The sequence below is a fragment of the Mus musculus genome, chromosome 2 (assembly GCF_000001635.26).
Source record: "Mus musculus strain C57BL/6J chromosome 2, GRCm38.p6 C57BL/6J".
NCBI classification, from domain to species: domain Eukaryota; kingdom Metazoa; phylum Chordata; class Mammalia; order Rodentia; family Muridae; genus Mus; species Mus musculus.
This window is the reverse complement of record NC_000068.7, coordinates 125,316,637-125,337,605: the sequence shown is the minus strand read 5'-3', so window position 1 is coordinate 125,337,605 and position 20,969 is coordinate 125,316,637. Positions and strand designations below refer to the sequence as shown.

Below are 20,969 nucleotides of genomic sequence, written 5' to 3'. Positions count from 1 at the left end.
TGACATTAACAAACCTTCTTTTTCTAAATTAGGGACTGTTTATGATCCACATGTAGAGTTATGTTCCATTAGTAACCACGTACTTGCTGGGCTCTCTTGCCAGCTTTCAACCACTGTGGCCAACTGGGCACGCACCACTTGCCTTGCTTGTTGTGTGGGTTGTGGGCAGGGGTGATAGCCAGTCCAAGACTCTTTAAAGAGATAGCCAGTTCAGACCACAGCCCAGCTGTGGGGTTTCCAGGAACCATCAAGAATCGGTTCCTGCAGAAAAGGCACTGCTTCAGGAAGAACAGGGGACAGCAGAACTTAGCATGCTAGAGGTGGCTGTCTTCCTTGTGACTATACTCTTCCCCTTCTGGTACATGTCTCAGAATGCCTGCTACTTTTTTTCCTTGTATTTTCCCTTCTATTTGTCAGCCCCTTGGATACCTACCCAAATACCCCTTTGCTACTTATAGTTGCCAAAAATGCTGCCCTTGGCCAGGACACATAGGCAAGGCCACCCATGAGTACAAAGTCATCCCAGACCTTGCAGCATACATGGGACTGAAAGCCTGTTGGGCCAGGCAAGGTGCCCTGCTGTCGGGGAAGACCCAGCAGGCTCCGCCCACTCTATCTGCTCATAAAGGTGTCGAGAAACAGTCATACTCAGAGAACATTAAGAAGACTAAGTGCTCCGATTTTTGGTTTCCATTTCACAAATTACTCCTCTTCAAGGTGAGTGTTTAAATACACTCAGCTGCTTCCCAACACATTCTTAGCTGTCAAAATAAATCAGAAAATGAAGGTAGACTTCATGCGTGGCTCAGCTATTCTGAAATTGGAGTGGATTCCAGGAATGTTTCGGGGGACTTCCATATTTATGCTTTCCACAAGGAAGTGCATGAGCAGATGTTAGTTGCTCGTGTCACAGAAGTGCCTGCCTGTCACACCACTTGGCTTCTAATGTGGCATGGTTGGCTCTGTTTCTTTACAGTTTACAAGCAGGGCAGAACTGGTGGGTGAGTTGAGGCTGTGTCTTTCACGACACTGGCATGCTGCTCATGAATCTACTGCACAGAAAGGTGTAGTCCACCCCGTCTCAGACAGACACTCCCGGTCCTGGAAGCTCCACCAAGCTGCGTTCAGGTTTTCTCATCACACAAGCACAGGCCTGATGTAATTCTGTTGTGGCTTTTCCTGGGGAACTCTGAACAAACATCTCTTCACTCCGGATAGGGCACTGACAGCGGACCAAGGATGCAGTTCTTCTGTAGTCCTGTTTAGTGGACCAGGAAGTCTACTGAGTTATGTATAGGAGTATGGGTGAGTGGTTCCATACAGGAGCATGGATGGCCATGGGCAGCTATGTCACCAAAAGCCTACCATACCCCAACATGGCAGACAGTTCATGAAAGCTGCTTCCTGAACAACTTGCCGGCAGCTTGGCTGGCCGTTAGCCAGAGTCTCCTCTTCCCAGGCACTGTTTGTGCCTTTCTACCTTGAGACTTTCTGAGTCTTCCAAGCTCTTCCCTTCCTGAGCCGTATGTGCCTCATCTCCTAGGGAATAGGATCCACCACTGGTATTGCACTTCCCAGTGATGGGACAAATTTATAGTGACAAATATATCTACTATGACTTTATAGTGATGTATATCTACTATGATTGTATCATAGTTTCTCTGCCTTAAAGCTTCTCTGGGTTTATCTACCTGCCCTTCCCCACCATCTCCAGACCCGATCTGAGCCCTGGAGATCATGAATCTCTTTACTGGTCCCATAGTTTTGCCTGTTCCAGAAATTCAGATATTGAAATCAGAATATTATAGAGCCTTTTCAGATGGCTTCTTTCGCATATGAATCCACATGTGGGTTTCTCCCATGTCTTCCTGTAGCTAGCCAGCTCACTAGAATATTGATCTATATTCTTCCATCTTAATATACCACAGTGCATTCATGATGCGCTCACCTACTGAGGATTAGCTTGGCTTCTTTCGAGATCTTGCCACTGTGAGTAAATCTGGTATAAATACCCATTGCTGTCTTTTCAAATGATTGAGCCATCATAAGAACATTATGTATCGCCAACTCAACACCAGACTCTATTCTTCCTTGAAATAAACTCTCTTCTGCTTGCAGATATCGACGAGTGTCAGAATGGCCCTGTGTGCCAGCGAAATGCGGAATGCATCAACACTGCAGGCAGCTACCGCTGTGACTGTAAGCCCGGCTACCGCCTTACCTCCACAGGTCAATGCAACGGTATGTAGCACCCACTCAGAGGCCATTGCTGTCACGATCCTGACTCTGCACGTTTTTATAGATTCTAAGGCTAAGGAATAGAAGTGAGGATGTAGGTTGAAAAACTAGATGTATTTAAAGAGGAAAAAGGAGGAAAATTGTTAAAATAGCTAAATGCTTAGCTTTTTGCCTTCCTTATAAATGAAATATCCACAAAGCAAAAAAGAAGTCATTTACACAAATGAGTCTCTCTATCCCTACCCTACCAAGAAATTCCCATTACCCACATGTACAAGCCCACAGTCCTCTAATCGGTATTCATGAGGAGGAGGAGGAGGAGGAGGAGGAGGAGGAGGAGGAGGAGGAGGAAGAAGAAGGGGAGGAGGAGGAGGAGAAGGAGGAAGAGGAGGAGGAAAAAGAAGGGGAGGAAGAGGATCATTATTATTAGCTTCTGCATAATGTAGACAGGGAAGGCTTTCATCATATCTTCTATTGTGCTAGATGCCTTTACTTGAGTTGGAGCAGATCTTCCTGCATAAATGAATTTAAAAGATACACACACACACACACACACCACCCTTGTCTTCCCAAACATCTTACTGATGAGAATGACCCCCGGGAAGACAGTAAATAAGCAAATCTTGACCGTCTCATTACCTCTGCACTACCTACAGCAAGCAGAGGTTAGGGATGTCTGCTGCCCACTTTGTCAGGATGTGGTATAAAGAAGAGAGTACATTGTCCACTCACATTGGCCATACATTTGGTCAACATCTAAGGGTTTCTCTAGCTAGTGGCATGAAAATAAAGTCCCTTGTGTTAGAGCTCAGAGGCAAACTAATACTTCGGATGGGCCCTCACCTACACTTCAGTACAGTTACATTGTACATTTAAGAGTGTGTCACCCTGCTCAGGGTTCACTTTCAAGTGAGTTTCCTGGGTTTTTGTGCACTTGTGAATGAAACAACACGAGAGGAACCGTGCTCGGGTTTGCCTTGGCTCTGTTGGCCAACTGTGATTAAGTGGTAGGAAGTGTGCTGCCCTCTGCAGGATATTTTCCATTGTTTAATGAAACCTTGGTAGGAAGAGGGTATAAGAACAGAACAAAAAAAAAATCACTTTGCCAACCAAGATTTGTTTTGTTGAGTTTAAGGGAGCATGTGTGAGTATTTAGCATTCCATCAACAGAGCTGAGATTATCCCAAAGGTAAGGATATAGAACAGGAAAAATGAGTCCCTGGCAGATATGAAGCACAATCTCCCCCGGTGACATTGGCCTTGAACGCCACTTCCCTGCATTTTATTTTCAAGTTTTATTTCTTTGGAGCTGGGTGAAAGGTGGCCAGTTAAAATAAAGTCTGGCTGGTCGCCCTGGGTGTGCCATTGTAGACCATTTGCTCTGGCCACTAAGTTGGGCCATTTATAGATCAGCAAAAGGCAATCAGCTACAACCTGCTACAGCTCAGGTCCTTCTGCGTTTTCTTATAGAATGTTAACCTAAGCTGCATCTGGTACGGTCAGGGAAAACCTGGTATTTTATCCTAGAAATCACTTTGTTCCCATCTCACTTTTGTTGCTGATTTTTGAGACAGGATCTTTTTCCTCTTTAGCTCAGGCTGGCTCAAGTTCACACTCCCCTGTCTCAGCTCCCGAGTGCTGAGATAACAGTTGGTGGCTACCATGCCAGGCTGCCATCCTACCTTAGAACTATTTTAAACCATTTTAAGCACTTGTCTTATCCTGGTAGTTTTCAAACAGATTGCAAAGCATTCCTCTCTGCCTGTATTTAAAACGAAAATATCGTCCTATGAGATTTGAATTTAAATTCATACAAAACTCCAAATCACAGTGGTCCTAGCTCCACATTGCTGTTGATGGTGGTGCTCAAGTTGCCAGTCTGACCTCAGTAGCAAATCCTATCCCTGTAGAAATGCCTTTCCCAGCTACATCCCCAGCCGCTGTCTGATGATCGCCCCTCTCTCTGTTTGGGATCCTGTCCCTATTCAAAACCTCCCAGGAAACCTCAGACATGCTCTCCTGGGAACTAAAAACCTGTCTCTTAGACAGTTAGATGGTGACTGACCTTTCTCAAGGGAAGCTCCCTTTTATGATCATAAAAAATAAAAATCCCTTTTCTTTGCCCACCCATTCTTCATTTTAAATATTTTCTCAAACGAGAATAGTGGTATTTGTTAACTGTTTTCTATATAGACTAGCCACAGTTTAGGGGCAGTGTAACCCCAACCCCTCCTACACTTGAGACTTATAAACAATGTCTCAATTGATGGCTTCTGACTGGAGATAGCCATCATCTCTGCCACAGTTAGGCCATGTTGCTCTGAGGTAACAGTTCTGTAGACCCAGAAAATAAGCAGCCTGACTTTCCAACTAAACTAGGTGGAATGAAAGCTGAAGTAATGAGGCAAAGGAGTAAGGCCAACTCTGAGCATCTATGCATTTACGGTAGTGTCCCACTGTGAGCATCTATGCATTTACGGTAGTGTCCCACTGTGAGCATCTATGCATTTACGGTAGTGTCCCACTGTGAGCATCTATGCATTTATGGTAGTGTCCCATTTCAGTATACTCATGATAGGTTTGACTTTACTATCAATTTTTCCAAAGAAGCCCCAAAGTCTTTGCCCATAATCTTTGGTACCAAAACCTAGAGATATCAATTCCATGTGAAGCTGTTTAGGCGCTGTAGAAAGTACTTCTCCATATTCTGAGTTTTACTTTCCTCTTTCAAGATACCTTTGGCAGAAGGAGCTGTCTCCTTTTGGTTCGCCTGGTACTAATGCTCCGAGAGTAAGATCTGGCCAATTTCAAAGGAAAAACTAGAGAGAATGCCAGTGTCTACTTCACTACCTCAGTTTCGGGTTAGGATTATCTCTGAGAGCAAGGCCTGGAGATAATTTGTTCAGTCGTTTTATGCTCTAAGTCTCCATCTAAGAAAACATGCAAATGTGCAGTGTCCCACCTAAGACACTTCTGGTTTACAGATCGAAACGAGTGCCAAGAAATCCCGAACATATGCAGTCATGGCCAGTGCATCGACACCGTGGGAAGCTTCTACTGCCTTTGTCACACTGGCTTCAAAACAAATGTGGATCAGACCATGTGCTTAGGTGAGTATGTGGTCATCAGTCCATGGGTGAGTGTGTGTGCATCAGTCCATGGGTGAGTGTGTGTGCATCAGTCCATGGGTGGGTGGGTGTGCATTGGTCCATGAGTGAAAGTGTGCACATCCAGTCCGGGGTTCAGAGTGTGCACATTGATCCACTTTTTGGTACTATTGGAGTGCTTCACAAACATCTAACAGTCCTTTCTTTCTGACTTAAGGTTGCATGCATTAGGCCTTTGAGGGTCTTTAAGCCCATGAATCAAACATATCAGAAGAACAGTGTCCAGAGCCTGCTTAAAGCCCTTGCCTTTGGCTATAACTAGGTCCTCCCATGAACGATGCTTAATCTCCTCCTTAATCATCCTGGCTCATCCCAGGGTGGCTCGCCCTTCCTTGCATCGCCACAAGAATCTGCCTCATTGTTTCTCAATCTCCCTCTCTTGGCTCTGGATGAGCACGACAGACTCGCTTGCCTTCCTAACTCTCAAGTGGCCTGAAGAGTGACAGTGACTCATTATTTGGATGTGATGCTTACTCCGCATTCAAGGCACTGGAGAGCTAGCAATAACTTTTCCATCTGAATCACAAATCATGTCCCAAAGTTGAAAGAGGCAATCTTGACTTTGGCCACTACATTTTGAGCTCCCCAGGTGTCTCTTTCCATTCGTTCTCTCCCCTTGTCCTTGGCCCATCTGCCCTCCCTCTTCAAGCCAATGGTACCAATGTTCTCTTTTCTACTCCCCCATAATATAGCATGTAAGAAAGGTGCTAACTGCTTTGGTAAAATGCAAAACTATGTAAGTTGCCAGAATAAGCATCATAATGCAAAAGCCAAAAGTCATGGGCCAGTAAATAAAAAGGCAAGCAATGCCAGGGCGTCTGAGCCAAGCCAAATTGAGTACCATCTTTTTTGTTTTGGTTTGGTTTGGTGTTTGGTTTTTCGAGACAGAGTTTCTCTGTGTAGCCCTGGCTGTCCTGGAACTCACTTTGTAGACCAGACTGGCCTCGAACCCAGAAATCCGCCTGCCCCTGCCTCCCAAGTGCTGGGATTAAAGGCGTGTCCCACGACTGCCTGGCTTGAGTACCATCTTATCCCTTGGGTGTGTTCAGAAGGGTAGCTGAGTTATCACTGGTGGGAGGAAGGAGCCGTGTCCCAAGTGGCAGCTTAGCTGGGGAGGGGAGCTCTGTTGTTGTTTGCAGAGATCCTGCTGACTCGCGACCTTGGGGTAAAATGGAACATGAATCCTGTAAGCCAAAGTGTGCCAACATCCGCCAAGGGAAGGTCCAGATGCACACTGAAGTTTTTCCATTTTCAAGTGAAAATATTTGAGCAAAGTGGCAAGGGTGGAGAATTTGAGAAGCAAATAGAATAAAAGTCTTGTCCAGTCCTTGTGTCCTCGTCTCGCCTCCTCTCACACGCCAACTGAGGAAACTTGGGACTTCCAAGATGTAGGTCCTCACCTCAGCTTCCCCAGGCTGGTGACATCAGGCAGAACATTCCAGCCTCCTGGAAGAGTCTGTGCAGCCACAACTGCCCTTCAGCATCAGTGACCACGTAACCACTTTCCTGTTTAGTCATTGTGTCTCCCTCTCTGGCCTTTCTTCCTCCTAGACATAAATGAGTGTGAGAGAGACGCCTGTGGGAACGGGACTTGCAGAAACACGATTGGCTCCTTCAACTGTCGCTGTAACCATGGCTTCATACTGTCTCACAACAATGACTGCATAGGTGAGTATGCAGGAGGTCGCCACGTCACGCATCTGCATCATGGCCAGCATCCAATCTTCTGCCTATGGCCAGCATCCAATCTTCTGCCTAACAGTTGGTCACGTGACTATCAAGTATACCATGTTGATTAAAAGTCAATTTTAGTAACTCTGTTAACTTTATTGATCTGTGTATCAGCAGCTATGATTTCTATATCTATTTTAAGTTAAATAAATTTCAAGATAGGTTAAAATATACAAAAGCAAGTCTTTGTAAATTGTACAATCCAGAAGGAGTGTAGGAGCCTTGCTTAGATCTTTCGCTACACCCTCTCTTCAAACAAACAAGTTATTAAGTGTATAGCATCCCCCTTATAAGACACGATAGGCATTTTCTCTCAGGTGCAGAATCTAGATTAGCTTTTTGTATGTACTATATAAGACATACATACGTGTGACATGTATGTACTATATAAGTACACATACATGTGACATGTATGTACTATATAAGACATACATACGTGTGAAGCAGAAGGAAGAATGTTTGGGATGAAGAAGGGACCACTGGGAGGGTAGGATACTAGGAATGTGAATGTGAGCAAGATGCAAGGGTGTATGCATGAAAACCCGTGACTTTAAACGAAGAAATAATATAGAGAAGGAATCCTAAGAAGTAATAACGAATCAAATACCACATAGAATTAGAAGCTAATTTTAAATACTTCTAGTTGCAATACTATAGTATGACTTCATCTGAATTATGTATCCAGTAAATCAGTTTTATCTTTTAAAATTCAAATCTAGTTGGGCAGTGGTGGCTCATGCCTTTAATCCCAGCACTTGGGAGGCAGAGGCAGGCGGATTTCTGAGTTCGAGGCCAGCCTAGTCTACAGAGTGGGTTGCAGGACAGCCAGGGCTATACAGAGAAACCCTATCTCAAAAAAACAAAAACAAAACAAAACAAATCTAAAATTAAGAGACCAAAAAGATGGGGGTGAAGAAGCATGGAGATGGTAGAGGAATGTATTAGCAATAAAAGCAAACAGAGGTCTGGGGGTGAACAGAGGCTACAGGGAGCCAGGGGGTAGAGCAAAAAAAATCTACATAAAATCAATTTTGTTTGAAAATTCCATGATGAAACTTAATCCTGTGTATACTAATTAAATTTTTTGAGTAATAAATGCAAAAAGGAAAAAAATTTACAAAGTCTAAGCAAAACTGCTACAAATTTATCATGCAAATTACCAGCGTTAATATGATAATATAATCTTTTCATTATATTTGGATGGGTGCCTCCAGCTGGGTCTGTGGCTGAAACCAGACCTTCATTGCAGTTTCTTGTATTTGGCCAAGGCCACAAAGGCCACCGAAGATCAGAAGGATGGCAGGGAGTTTGACATTTTCTTTGGACCGTAATGGAGATGTTGTTTTTCAGATGTTGATGAGTGTGCAACTGGAAACGGGAACCTTTGCAGAAATGGCCAGTGTGTCAATACCGTGGGCTCCTTTCAGTGCAGGTGCAATGAAGGCTATGAGGTGGCTCCGGACGGCAGGACCTGTGTGGGTGAGTGAGGAGCTCAGAAAGACCCTAACATCTTGAGAGGGACGGGCCAATCCTAAGGGGTCTGCTGTAACTCGTGCACGTTAGCTTAGGGGTGTGTGTGTGTGTGTTTGTGTGTGTGTGTGTGTGTGTGTGTGTGTGTGTGTGTGTAGCGTAAAAATAAATATAGAAGTCATGAATTCAAGAGGGGTGTTGGGGAGACATGGGGAGGAGTTGGAGGGAGGACGGTGAAATGTATGCAAACGCAGTGTACTTATGAAAGTCCTCAAATTAAAGAAAAAGGAAGGAAAACGGGCCCTGAGAAAATGTCCCCAGAGGCCTAGCACAGAATCACACAGAATGCATTCTAACCTCACTGTTATTTTTTTTTAATGTATACAGATAGTCATTTTCCTTCTTAGTTTAAAAATTAGGTTATACTCATAGAAAACATTTTAACTGTTAAATGTTAAACTTAATAGCTCTGATTTATTATATTTTGCTCAAAACACCCCTCCAAAGGTGACTTTGTTTAATCTTTTAAGTGTCTTTAGAACCCCTGTCCTGCAGAACACTTTTCTTGGAATACTCTATTTATGGCAGGTAGACTAAGATGTGGTTGCATTGCGTCCTTTGGGAAGCTTTTACAGTAATGCCTTTGCTTTCCTCTTTGGAAGACTTGTGACTTTTAGCAAGCCCTGTGGGCTTCTACGGTTTGATTCCAGTGCCTTTGATTGAGTTTGCACTGCTCGATGGCGACCATGCCAACAGGGACCTCTCTCTCATTTCCTTGTCCCTGCAGATATCAACGAGTGTGTTCTGGATCCTGGGAAATGTGCACCTGGAACCTGTCAGAACCTGGATGGCTCCTACAGATGCATTTGCCCGCCTGGGTATAGTCTACAGAATGACAAGTGTGAAGGTGAGGGCTGCCGGTGGGGCTGAGCATTGACTAGAAGCTCTGAAATCAGACATTTTTTGTTTGTTTGTTTGTTTGTTTACAATTAACTCACAGAATATGGCTTATGACCTCACACTCTGTCGAGGCAGGAAAAGCCAGTCCCTGTCCTGGTCACTGGGAGCTTTGGTTTTCTCTGTGCACAGGCTGCTCTGGTGGCCCTAGCTCTTTCCATGGCGCTCTGATTCAGCACAATTTCCAGTCCCACTGATGGTCTTCCTGGACTACATGGTTTTAAATGGCCATTGTTGACAGCTAAAAACAGCTCCCATGTCCACTTAAGGTCTTTAAGTGCCCGTGTTCAAGGTTGGGTGAAAGGGGTTATATAGCTTGTCTATGGTGTCCTCAGCAATAGAGAGGTAGAAATATGTTGTGAGGTATAGAGCATTCCATTCCTTTGATCTCAGCACAGATTCCTTTTCTATTTCTATGTGAAGAATAGCCGTTGTAAGGGCTTCATAAATAATTAGTCGGTGGATTCCTAAGAAGTCACATAGTTCACACTGCTATCTTTAAACAGGTCTTTCAGTCATCACACTGGACTTGAGTTTTCTCTACTTTTTAATACATGATTACCACAGAAGCTCCCCCAAATAAATAGAATCAAAATACAAAGAAATAAAAATAACTCCACAGATGATCAATAAAATGTGCCCATTCTGTAATATCTGTACCTGTTATTTAGAACATGACGCCTACAGGCTAAATTTTAATATAAGAAAGAGAAGTGGGGGCTGAGAGGTGGCTCGGTTGGCCTGAGTGTAAGAACCTGAGTTGAGATCTCTAGCGCCCACATCAGCACCAGGTGAGTTTGGTGGCCCTCCTATAACGCCAGCATTTGGGAGGTAGAGACAGGGGATCCTTGGAACAAGCTAGCAAGCTAGACTAGCCAAACCAGCATGCTTTAAGTTCAACTGAGAGGACATGTCTCAATAAATAAGATGGAAAATAATCTAGGAAGCCATCCAATGTTAACCTCTGGCCTTGATATACACACACATGCTCACACTTACAAACACACACATACACCTGCAAATATATGTATATAATAACAAAAGATTGATAATAACCATAAAAGCAGTCTCCAAAAGGAAATATTTGAGCATTAAAGGAAAGGTGAGATGTAGTGGTAGAAGGAGTCTAAGAATGAAATAATTCAATGAAGAGAAGTTCAAACTCACTGATAAACGCCCCCAAAAAAGGCAACTAAAAAATACACTACCCAAGATATAAGATACAATTTCCTAAACACATGAAACTCAAGAAAAATGAAGACTGAAGTGTGGACACTATACCCCTCCTTAGAAGTGGGAACAAAACACCCTTGGAAGGAGTTACAGAGACAAAGTTTGGAGCTGAGATGAAAGGATGGACCATGTAGAGACTGCCTTATCCAGGGATCCACCCCATAATCAGCATCCAAACGCTGACACCATTGCATACACTAGCAAGATTTTATCGAAAGGACCCAGATGTAGCTGTCTCTTGTGAGACTATGCCGGGGCCTAGCAAACACAGAAGTGGATGCTCACAGTCAGCTATTGGATGGATCACAGGGCCCCCAATGGAGGAGCTAGAGAAAGTACCCAAGGAGCTAAAGGGATCTGCAACCCTATAGGTGGAACAACATTATGAACTAACCAGTACCCCGGAGCTCTTGACTCTAGCTGCATATGTATCAAAAGATGGCCTAGTCGGCCATCACTGGAAAGAGAGGCCCATTGGACACACAAACTTTATATGCCCCAGAACAGGGGAACGCCAGGGCCAAAAAGGGGGAGTGGGTGGGTAGGGGAGTGGGGGTGGGTGGGTATGGGGGACTTTTGGTATAGCATTGGAAATGTAAATGAGCTAAATACCTAATAAAAAATGGAAAGAAAAAAAAAATACACTACAAATACACTACAAGTTCACAGATGAGGAGGCTGAGCTTGCATTGTATGAGAAAATAACCACTTTGATTGCTTATTTCTAGATTATCTGTTGCATGATAGTTACAACGGTAAGGCAAGATACTGGCGTTGGTTTCTTGTCTTCCCCTTAAGTGGGAACAAAGTCATGTAAATGAACTTTGTAGGCAGAGCTACACAAATGTGAAGCAAAAGAGTTACATGACCCAAGAGGCAGTTAGTACATAACTTTGAAAATTTTAACTAAGACAATACAGCCCAGATTTAAGACTATAAAGACCTTTCTTCACTATAAATTTTAGCTGAAAGTCACAGGAAATGAGTGAGTTTGTTACAGTTGAGTGGCTGTTTTTCACAAAAGTAGAACGATCATGTTTTATTCCCTAAACAGATAATTTGGAACGAGAAAGGGAATACTTAATTATACAGTCAGGCCAACATACACAAGCTGGGAATCTCTAGGGAAAACCCTTATGGCACAATACTTTGGTTAACCAAACTACTCTGAATTCTCAGTAGGTCAGTCCTTACAGGCAATATGATATATTGATGTTCTGAAGACAGCAGGTCTTAAATCACATGTATCCAGTTCCTATTAGCTCTGTGATGGAAGTGAAGCCCTGGTCTATACAAGAAAGGGATTTTCATCTCTTCAGAAGCACTGACTTGAAGAGTAGAATCATCTTCTGGGATGGGATTGTGCTTAGTAAGGCCTTTACAGCCGCCGCAGTAGGGTATTGGGAATGCTACTGCATGGGGTGCTGGGAAGGCTCCATCAGCCAGTGCAGGGAGATCACCTTTCATTGAGGTCAGCACTGGACTCGGGTTGTGCAATGGTGAGGTGCGGGGCTGGAGTTCTGGCCTCTCTCCCAGTTCAGTGTGGTGTGGAGGTCATACAGCTTCTCTGATTGGCCCTGTACCTTCTCAAGTAAGGGGCTCATTTCTGTGACTGCCCTGCACCTCCATGTGTGAGTGGTTCATCATTATAACTCGTAGGAGGCTCTAAGAGATTCCATTTTTACATCGAGACTTGTTAAAAGTAACTTTTAAAACTTCACTTCAAAATTCTATCACGGGCAGTCGCTTCTCTGTTGCAAAGGCACTGAAACAACTCCCCACTGAAGCTGTATGTCTCCGTGCAGTGACCGATGCTGTCTGGATGACATTCTGACTCTGATGTGTATAATTCTTTCAGATATTGATGAGTGTGTTGAAGAGCCAGAAATCTGTGCCTTGGGGACCTGCAGCAACACTGAGGGTAGCTTCAAATGTCTGTGTCCAGAGGGGTTCTCCCTGTCCTCCACTGGAAGAAGGTGCCAAGGTAAATGCCTCTGGAAGCTTTGGACTTTCATGATTCTGTGTTTATTTGTTATGGTCTTATGTTTTAAACATGGCGAAGCTCTGAGTCTTTGTGAACGGGAAGATGTTTCATTCACCCACAGGTCTAATGATTACCATATGCCCTAAGGTTCATTTTGACTTTTGAGGTTAAAAACTCATCCATCAAGTTTCAGTTGCTTATACAACTTTCTTGGCACTTACACCTCTATCACTCTGACAAGCACAGATGCTGAGAGGCTCCGGGGGGGGGGGGGGGAGGGCGGGCATCCCCAAGAGTCACTGATACTGCAGAACCTGGAGCAGACCAGATATAGGTTCGTTCCTGCCTCAGAAGCTGCAGCTTAAATGCATGTGGGTGCAAACCAAAATCTTCAGACAGAGAAAATGCAAACTGATAATCTGTTTCCCCCCCCACCCACTTTACTGTACATATCCTTTGGAGAAACCGAATACCTGTCAATGGTGAAAATATTCAAGGGCTTGCCAGGTTAACTTTAAAATAAAAGAAAAAAAAACTTTAAAAGACTCAGAAGGTAAGCACAAAATAATGTTTGGATAAAGCCCAGAAACATGTTTAGACATTCCCAAGCAGTGCAATTGTTATTTGGCTATACTTATACAAACGAGTTTAATGAATTACAGGGTAGGGAAGGCCCATAAATATTTAGTTTAGGATTTCTGTCCGTGTCTATTTGTTGCTTTGTGCTTTTAGTTGTTTGTTTACATTGTGTGTGTGATTTGCTTCATATTACCAAATAATAGGTGTAGAATACAATTTAAGATTCTAAAATATGGCTTTGGAATCTAGGCCTGCCAAGTTTTGGCCAGAGAAGCCATTTATGGGTATAGAAATCCTGTTTGCTCACCCCAACCACACTAATACCCACCCAGGCAACTGCAAGACACAGTTCTATTGTCTCTGAGTCTCCTGTGAACTCTTGTTACTATTATTCTGTCTGGTTATGGTTTTATTTTATCAGTTCATCAGTGCGGAAGTATGAAGGGAAAGGTTGCAAATTCTCTGGTTGGTTTGATCTTGTAGGGGCTATCAGATGACCACAAGGGTTTCAGGGTAGTGATTGAGGCACAGCTGGATTCAAGTAGCTAATCTGCCTGTGCGCTCCAGGTCAGCCCCATAGAGCCTGACTTCATTTGTGTCTTTGGCTTGCTTGGCCTGCATTCGGAAAGAAAGCAGTGAGAAGCCAGGTGCGAATCTGTCCATGTGGCAAGCCAGAGGAAACTCCAAGGCTATTAATTCAATTTGCACAGGCCTGTCACAGGGCAAGCTGACATTGCAGGAAGAAGCAGCCCAGCTGTGAGAACCCTGCCACATCCCTCAGCCAGAGCTGAGGAATGCAAGCAGGGAAAATGACTGCCATAGTTCCAGAGAAGTTTCAGAGGTCAGGAAGGGCTGTTCGCAGATGAACTGGTGAGCAGGCATTCTAGTGAACACTGGCTGAGGTGAGCACTGAGCTATGTGAGCACTGTGCTGTTTCACATGACTGAAAGCAAATCTCCTATTGAGTGCAGGTTCTGCTGGCACCTGAAATTTTGAGACAGAGATTTTTCTTATAGGGTGTCAAATTGAATCAGGCGTCTATTGGGTATAAAGTAAGGAAGTTACCCAGAAGCCCTGATATGGGGTTTTGAAGCACCAGATGCCTCTGGGACTTTTTGCATTTGAGTCTCAGTCTGAATCCAAGACATTTATTTTCTTTTGGTGTAGAGAGTAGTGTGGGGAAGATTGAACATTGAACTGGATCGAGAGTAAGGTCAGCAGTTTAAGGATGGCTGTAGGAATAAGTGGTAAAAAACAACTCTGTTTATGCAAAACAATGGATGGGACAAAGAACTTGAAGAATAAAGCAAATGAAAAAAAAAGATGTCACCCAAGAAATGAGAATTACTTAAGTCTTGGCATTTCTCCACAGAGTAAATATTTGGGTGGCAAGCACTGCTGTGGGAGTGTGCTTTCTGGACTGGAAAACTGAGAGTAGAGAATGCAGAAGTCAGAGGTAGTCAGAACCCAGGAAGCAGGAAGGGTACAAAGCGGAAGTGGAATCAAGTCCTCAGCTCTGCAGAGCTTAGCCACAGGGTAATGAAGGAGACGTAATGCCTGGCTCTGGAAGTCAGGTTTGAAAAAACACATTCCAGACCCTACATTAGCTCACTTCTCAGAGTCACCCACTCTGCTCCATAAGGATGGGAACAGTTGGCTTCCAAAATTATGTCAAGCAACACTGGAGCATTTTATAAGAGAGATATCACCTTTTCCTTGGAGTTTCCAGAGCAATAATGAATATAAAGAAATACATATATTCTTTGAAAGAAGGGTTATTTTGCTTACACCCACCATAGCCCTGCCTTCCGTCTTCTTTTTGCTTCCTCTTTCTATTGCACTGAACAGACTCGTTGGAAACTTAATTTGCTGTAGCTGTGTGTGCATGAGTATAAAGTCTGCAGAAAATCCCACTTGAAGTTTGTCCCCACAATTCCATGCATAGCTACTTCAGGGAATGCCCCTGGTGGCTCAGTTGACTAGTCCATACACTTACCACTCCTTCATTTGTCCTATGTAGTGGTGTGGGGTTGTCTTTGGTCCCAGAGTATATAGGACACAGAATGACGGTATGTCTTAGAACCAGGAGGCTCTCCTGTCTTAGTCTGCTTGCTGAAAGTTGTACAAAACCCACACAAGAGAAGCCATCATACGGGCGTTTCTTCCTGAATGACTCTATCTGGGGATGTTCCAATCCTGGCATTGTTAGTGGAAGTCTATTAAGGCTGGAAAGTTTGGAGTTTACTATTCCTATCAGGTTGCTTTGAAGTAGCAGGTAAACTGAAGGAAAAAGATAAAGCAACCTGAGTCTGTTCCTCCTATCTTGCCAGCTGTCTGTGACTTCAGCAGTCTCAGCTCTTTCATGCTTCCAATTGCTTTTGGAATATTGTTCTAGTTAATGAGGGAACGCATTGATCTACTATCAGACAATGAGGATTCAGTAGGAAAGCGACTAGAATGTACTGTGGATTTATGTTGTAGATTTGCGAATGAGCTACTGCTATGCGAAGTTTGAAGGTGGGAAGTGTTCATCACCCAAATCCAGAAACCATTCCAAGCAGGAGTGCTGCTGTGCTTTGAAGGGAGAAGGCTGGGGAGATCCTTGTGAGTTGTGCCCCACTGAGCCAGATGGTAAGTCTAACATCTCTGTTTCTCATCGCATGATCTCGTGTACATATGACCATGGAACCATGAACAGTGTAAGCCTTACAGTCAGTAGAGTCATCAAATTCTAAGTGTAACTTGAATGCCATTTAAACATATTTTACCAGAGGAGCATGGTAGTTATTTTCTCTTTTAATAATGTTGTAAATCAGAGTCATCCAAAGAGCAGGCACGTCGTTGAGAATCTTGGTGATGTCTCCTTATTTCTGGGCATCTCTCACTGTGTGCAGCACGTGGCCACAGCCACACAGTGGATGGGGGCGTGGGAAGGCTGTCATTGTCTCTGATCTGCCCACTAATGAGTCTATCTCTCCACTACAGAGGCTTTCCGCCAGATCTGCCCCTTTGGAAGTGGGATCATTGTGGGCCCTGATGACTCAGCAGTTGGTGAGTGCCCAGCTAGGTCTTCCCTGCCTCTTTGTCCTTCCTCTGGGTCTTATTTCTCCTTATCTACCTGGGAGAAATAATCTCTTCTATTTGACGTCTTATCATGTGGATTTTAGTTGTATTGTGATATTAGATATTCACTTACTGAAAACTGACATGACAATAGTTTAAGAAAAATACCTTGGTTTTTTATTGTTTTTTCTTTCTCCACTTAAGATATGGACGAATGCAAAGAACCTGATGTCTGTAGACATGGGCAGTGCATTAACACAGACGGCTCCTATCGATGCGAGTGTCCTTTTGGTTATATTCTGGAAGGGAATGAGTGTGTGGGTGAGTAGTGATTCAGTCCCTTCCTTTGAAATTGTTTTATGCAAAAATTGAGCGATTTGGCTTTTACTGAACCAAGGTACGAGTCATGTTCTGTTCCTCCACTGAGGGCTTCTTCATTTAGACTCCTAGCCAGTCCCCACCCTGTGCTGGGTAGGGAGCTACTACAGTGAACCAAGCAAGGATAGTCCTTCCTTGCATGGCCCTTGTAGTCTAACTTGGAAGGCAGTATCTCTTAGGACAAGAGATACTTGTCCTAAGAGATACTGAAAAGGACAACAGAACAGAAGAGTGTCCTAAGAGATACTGAAAAGGACAACAGAACAGAAGTCTTAGTGAAAATTAAAATATACTGTTAGTGCCCATAGTTTATACTTTCAGTATGTAAAAACACCAAGTTTCCTATGCATCTTGTATATTTGGTAATATGGAAGGCCAACCACCTTATTCAGTGTCTTATTTTAGCCTTTCCATTAAAATGTCTAAGGATGGCTTCTATGTGGACCACTTACTCTTAATTCTTTTCACTATATGCTAGAATTAAATATGTCCAAGAACTCTAACAAAGTATTCCTGTGACAGTGTGATCAACACTGAATGTCCATGTGTGCAGATTAAAAAGTACTGTCTTCATATAAAGAGAGGGGGTCTGAGGACTGTAGCACGAGCTAAGGGTGGGATATAAGTATATTCAACCTCTCCCACCTTGGGGGTACTACTATGCAAGTGAAATGGTTTGTGTCTAATTACCCTGGCAGCTCTAAACTGCAATGATACCATTGTTTTTATTAAATCAGAGAAGACGCAGTATTCTGGACTAAATGTGAGATTTAGTAACCTAACAGGAACAAATTTTATCGATGTTAGTGTTTTGGAATCTTCAGTTTGCGGCTGTGTATGTGCAAAAGGATTCTCCTCTCCTAGAAAGAGTGACCGTTGAGGAGAGCCTGCTGTGTTCCTCGGCTTCAGATATCTAAAATAGCAACGTTATCTCTAAAATTAGAGTTCTTTCTTTCCCAAGGGAAAATATTCTCCCTAAGGCCGAGGCCGGAAACAAGAACAGTGGACGATCCAGATGGATGGGTTAGGAGGCATCTATACTTTTTAGGGATTTTTTTTTTTGGTAAAATATTTTCTCTCTCCACAGTTGTTTAGAAAGACCATGACCTAAACATGTTTTCTCTCTCTCTCTCTCTCTCTCTCTCTCTCTCTCTCTCTCTCTCTCTCTTTTTTCCCTAGTCTTTTCTTTTTCTGCCTAATGTAAACCACCTGGTTTTAACAGAATCAACAAAATCTACTTGAATGTTGGGTTTTTTTATCCAGTATATTCTATTTAATCTTAGGTAATTTTCTATTTTATATCTGGCAAAACTCCATCATATGTAAGCCTTTTTGTGTAGTGATGTGAAGTGGGACCAACTGGAGACTTTGTCTTTGAGCCAGCAGAAACCCCTGGCTGCATATAGGAGCCTTATTTTAGCTATTAGGACATCTACTCCCAGGACAGTCTGCAGAAAGCCACTTGGGCGGTGTAAGGGCTAGACATCCATCTCTCTCACTGTCTCTGCCTTTGAGCAAGTGCAAACTCCAGCTAGAAACCAGTGGTCAGCAGGTTTCCCTCCTTGCAAGAACAGGATAACTGAGCAAGACAACACAGATCCAAGAACTCAGACAGAATGAAAAGTGATATCAGAGCCTTAGCTCCATTTTATCTGCACTCATTTTATCTCCACTTTGGATCACTGGCAGATACCGATGAATGCTCTGTGGGCAATCCTTGTGGAAATGGGACCTGCAAGAATGTGATTGGAGGTTTTGAATGTACCTGTGAGGAGGGGTTCGAGCCTGGCCCAATGATGACTTGTGAAGGTAAGTAAGGGTCTCGGATACAGAAGAGACAGTTGCCTATACTGACCATGGGAGCAGCTGTTTGATTGTAGTTCTTAAGATCAAATACCTTTCAGGGCATGGAGAGTTAAGAACATCTGAGCATGGCAGGCTGTTGCATCATTCTTCTCTGTGACCTCATATGGTCAGGAAATATAAAGAAAACAATAGAGGTGACTTGTGGCAGAAGTTATATTGTATATAACGGAATGCTCACTAGTGTGTCTTTCTGCTTACATCTCAATACAACTCCTCATTTACTACCTCCTGTCTTATTACTCTCTATTTCCTTTGTTGTTTTTGTTTCCAAGGCTCTTCTCCCCTCCCCCACCTCTTTTGTATTCTCCTGCTCTCCTCTTAGAAACATCTGCTCACAGAGCTAGATAACCACTGACATCCTGTGGTCATCTGGAGGCAATCCCAAAGGAGAGGTTGCCTAACCCATAGAGGCATCTGAAAAGTATTTGTCAGTGTGACTGCCTGGAAGGAAGTATGGAAAAGAAAGAAAAACTAGGGAGTGCCAAAGAGTGGTTGGTCCCTCGACTATTTGCCTCATATTCCCCTGGGATGCAAGCTTTCTGGCCTCATCTTCGACCACTAAATCACAAACTCTAAAAGCAGAGCCCAGCAGCTGTCCAGATGATCCACAAGCTCTTCATGATAGGGTTCCCTGGTGTAGGAAAAGAATGGGGGAGGGGAAGGGAAAGTGGTATTAAAGGGATCCCTTCATCAGAGATATGGACTGTTGGTACCTTCAGAGTGTTGTGAGCCTTTTAAGGCTGTGGTTCAAAGCTGGCCTGGATGCTCAGTCCTGTCCTTCATACACATTGTTGTTCTTGGGGGACAGCATGATCATCGAAGAGGTTTGGTTTCACCCTCTCGCTTTTGAAAACATGTCCTGACATTTCTAAACCATGCACTCTAGAAAAGTCATTTTTCCCAGTAGAGGGCATCTGTGTAAACTGAGTTTCTCTAAGTATAAAATGACCAGAACACTCTGTTTGAGCCCAGAATCCCTGTTGTCTCATAGGAACCTCTTTGTTTGGGGAAGGAGAGGTTACTAAGAGTATTAGAGAGCTTGGCTTCTTTTTGACCACAACTTCTTTAGTTAAAGGAAGCAAAGATGATCTATAGTTCATGTACAAAGGAAACGGCAACTGGTCAACCTGAGTCTTCCAACTATGCAAAGTGGACCTGTTGTTCCTCATTCACGTAAATCCATAATTACACCAGGACAGCAAGCTTGAGAGATGTACTGGGAGATCCGGAGCATACATCCACCATATTTATACCAGCTATAAAATAATCAACTCATTTTTATAATTTTCTGGATCCCTCCCATGCCTATGATAAGGAAGGCTTTTGACTTTTAGTAAAAGCACATTTCTCTCTTTTTGACATTCTTGGTGCTGTTGGCTCATTCTTTTACGTTCTCTTACTACAGATATAAATGAATGTGCCCAGAATCCTCTGCTCTGCGCCTTCCGCTGTGTAAATACCTACGGGTCCTATGAATGCAAATGCCCTGTTGGATACGTTCTCCGAGAAGACAGGAGGATGTGTAAAGGTGAGGGCCCATTTTAGTCCATTTAGTCCTCAGAATTATAAATGCTTCAACAAGCAAGTATGAATCATAAAGCAAAGAAGTCCAGGAAGGGCTCCCATAGCATCTTTGTTTCTGATAAGGTCATCGGTTTATTGGAAAGCAGTTTTCTCACCAAGTCCAAAGGCGGTTAGAAGATTCCCTTCCACGTTTAATATATCAATTCCCCATACATACAAAAGGAAATAAGCTCAACGCTAAGATGACGGAGATGATAGTTTAAAGGACAAGCCTGCAGTGGAGCTTGTTTTAAAGTTGTGATTACACATCTTTCCAGATGAGGATGAGTGTGCAGAGGGAAAACACGACTGTACTGAGAAGCAAATGGAGTGTAAGAACCTCATTGGTACCTACATGTGCATCTGCGGCCCTGGGTACCAGCGCAGACCCGATGGAGAGGGCTGCATAGGTAAGACTGTCTCTGGTACAGACCGCTCAGCATTGAAATAGCCGAGGGCAGAAGTGACCTGAGCTCTGAGTCAGGTTGGTGACGTGCTCCTTCCTCTTAATCAAATGTCACAACTCACTGTGGAGAGGCCTTACTGTTCTCTCCTCTGGGCTGGCCTGTCCCTATTCTCTTGGCCTGTATTGCTGCCAGGGTCACCCACCTTTGGCCCTTGCCCGTTGTTCATGTAGCCGTCCAGGAGGTAGATCTTCACACTGACTTCCCTCACCACTCTATGGACTCCGTTGTCTTACTAACGTCCTGTGCTAGGGCTATTTTTAAGCCAGGGCTCTA

The 20,969-nt window shown here is 43.7% G+C and overlaps 1 protein-coding gene across 4 annotated transcripts in view; it reads left to right on the top strand.

Moving 5' to 3' along the window:
* Fbn1 (fibrillin 1) overlaps positions 1-20,969 on the top strand; it is a 205,892-nt gene that overhangs the window by 168,880 nt on the left and 16,043 nt on the right. For all 4 annotated transcript variants that reach the window (XR_866221.3, XM_006498747.1, NM_007993.2 and 1 more), the window contains exons 45-56: positions 2,119-2,241; positions 5,223-5,348; positions 6,957-7,073; positions 8,487-8,615; positions 9,394-9,513; positions 12,655-12,780; positions 15,841-15,990; positions 16,345-16,410; positions 16,627-16,743; positions 18,490-18,609; positions 20,072-20,194; positions 20,508-20,639. Coding sequence is in view for 3 of the 4 variants with exons in the window: in XM_006498747.1 (XP_006498810.1) it covers positions 2,119-2,241; positions 5,223-5,348; positions 6,957-7,073; positions 8,487-8,615; positions 9,394-9,513; positions 12,655-12,780; positions 15,841-15,990; positions 16,345-16,410; positions 16,627-16,743; positions 18,490-18,609; positions 20,072-20,194; positions 20,508-20,639 (1,449 nt within the window). In the remaining variant the exon portion in view is untranslated. The remainder of the gene's footprint in view (positions 1-2,118; positions 2,242-5,222; positions 5,349-6,956; positions 7,074-8,486; positions 8,616-9,393; positions 9,514-12,654; positions 12,781-15,840; positions 15,991-16,344; positions 16,411-16,626; positions 16,744-18,489; positions 18,610-20,071; positions 20,195-20,507; positions 20,640-20,969) is intronic.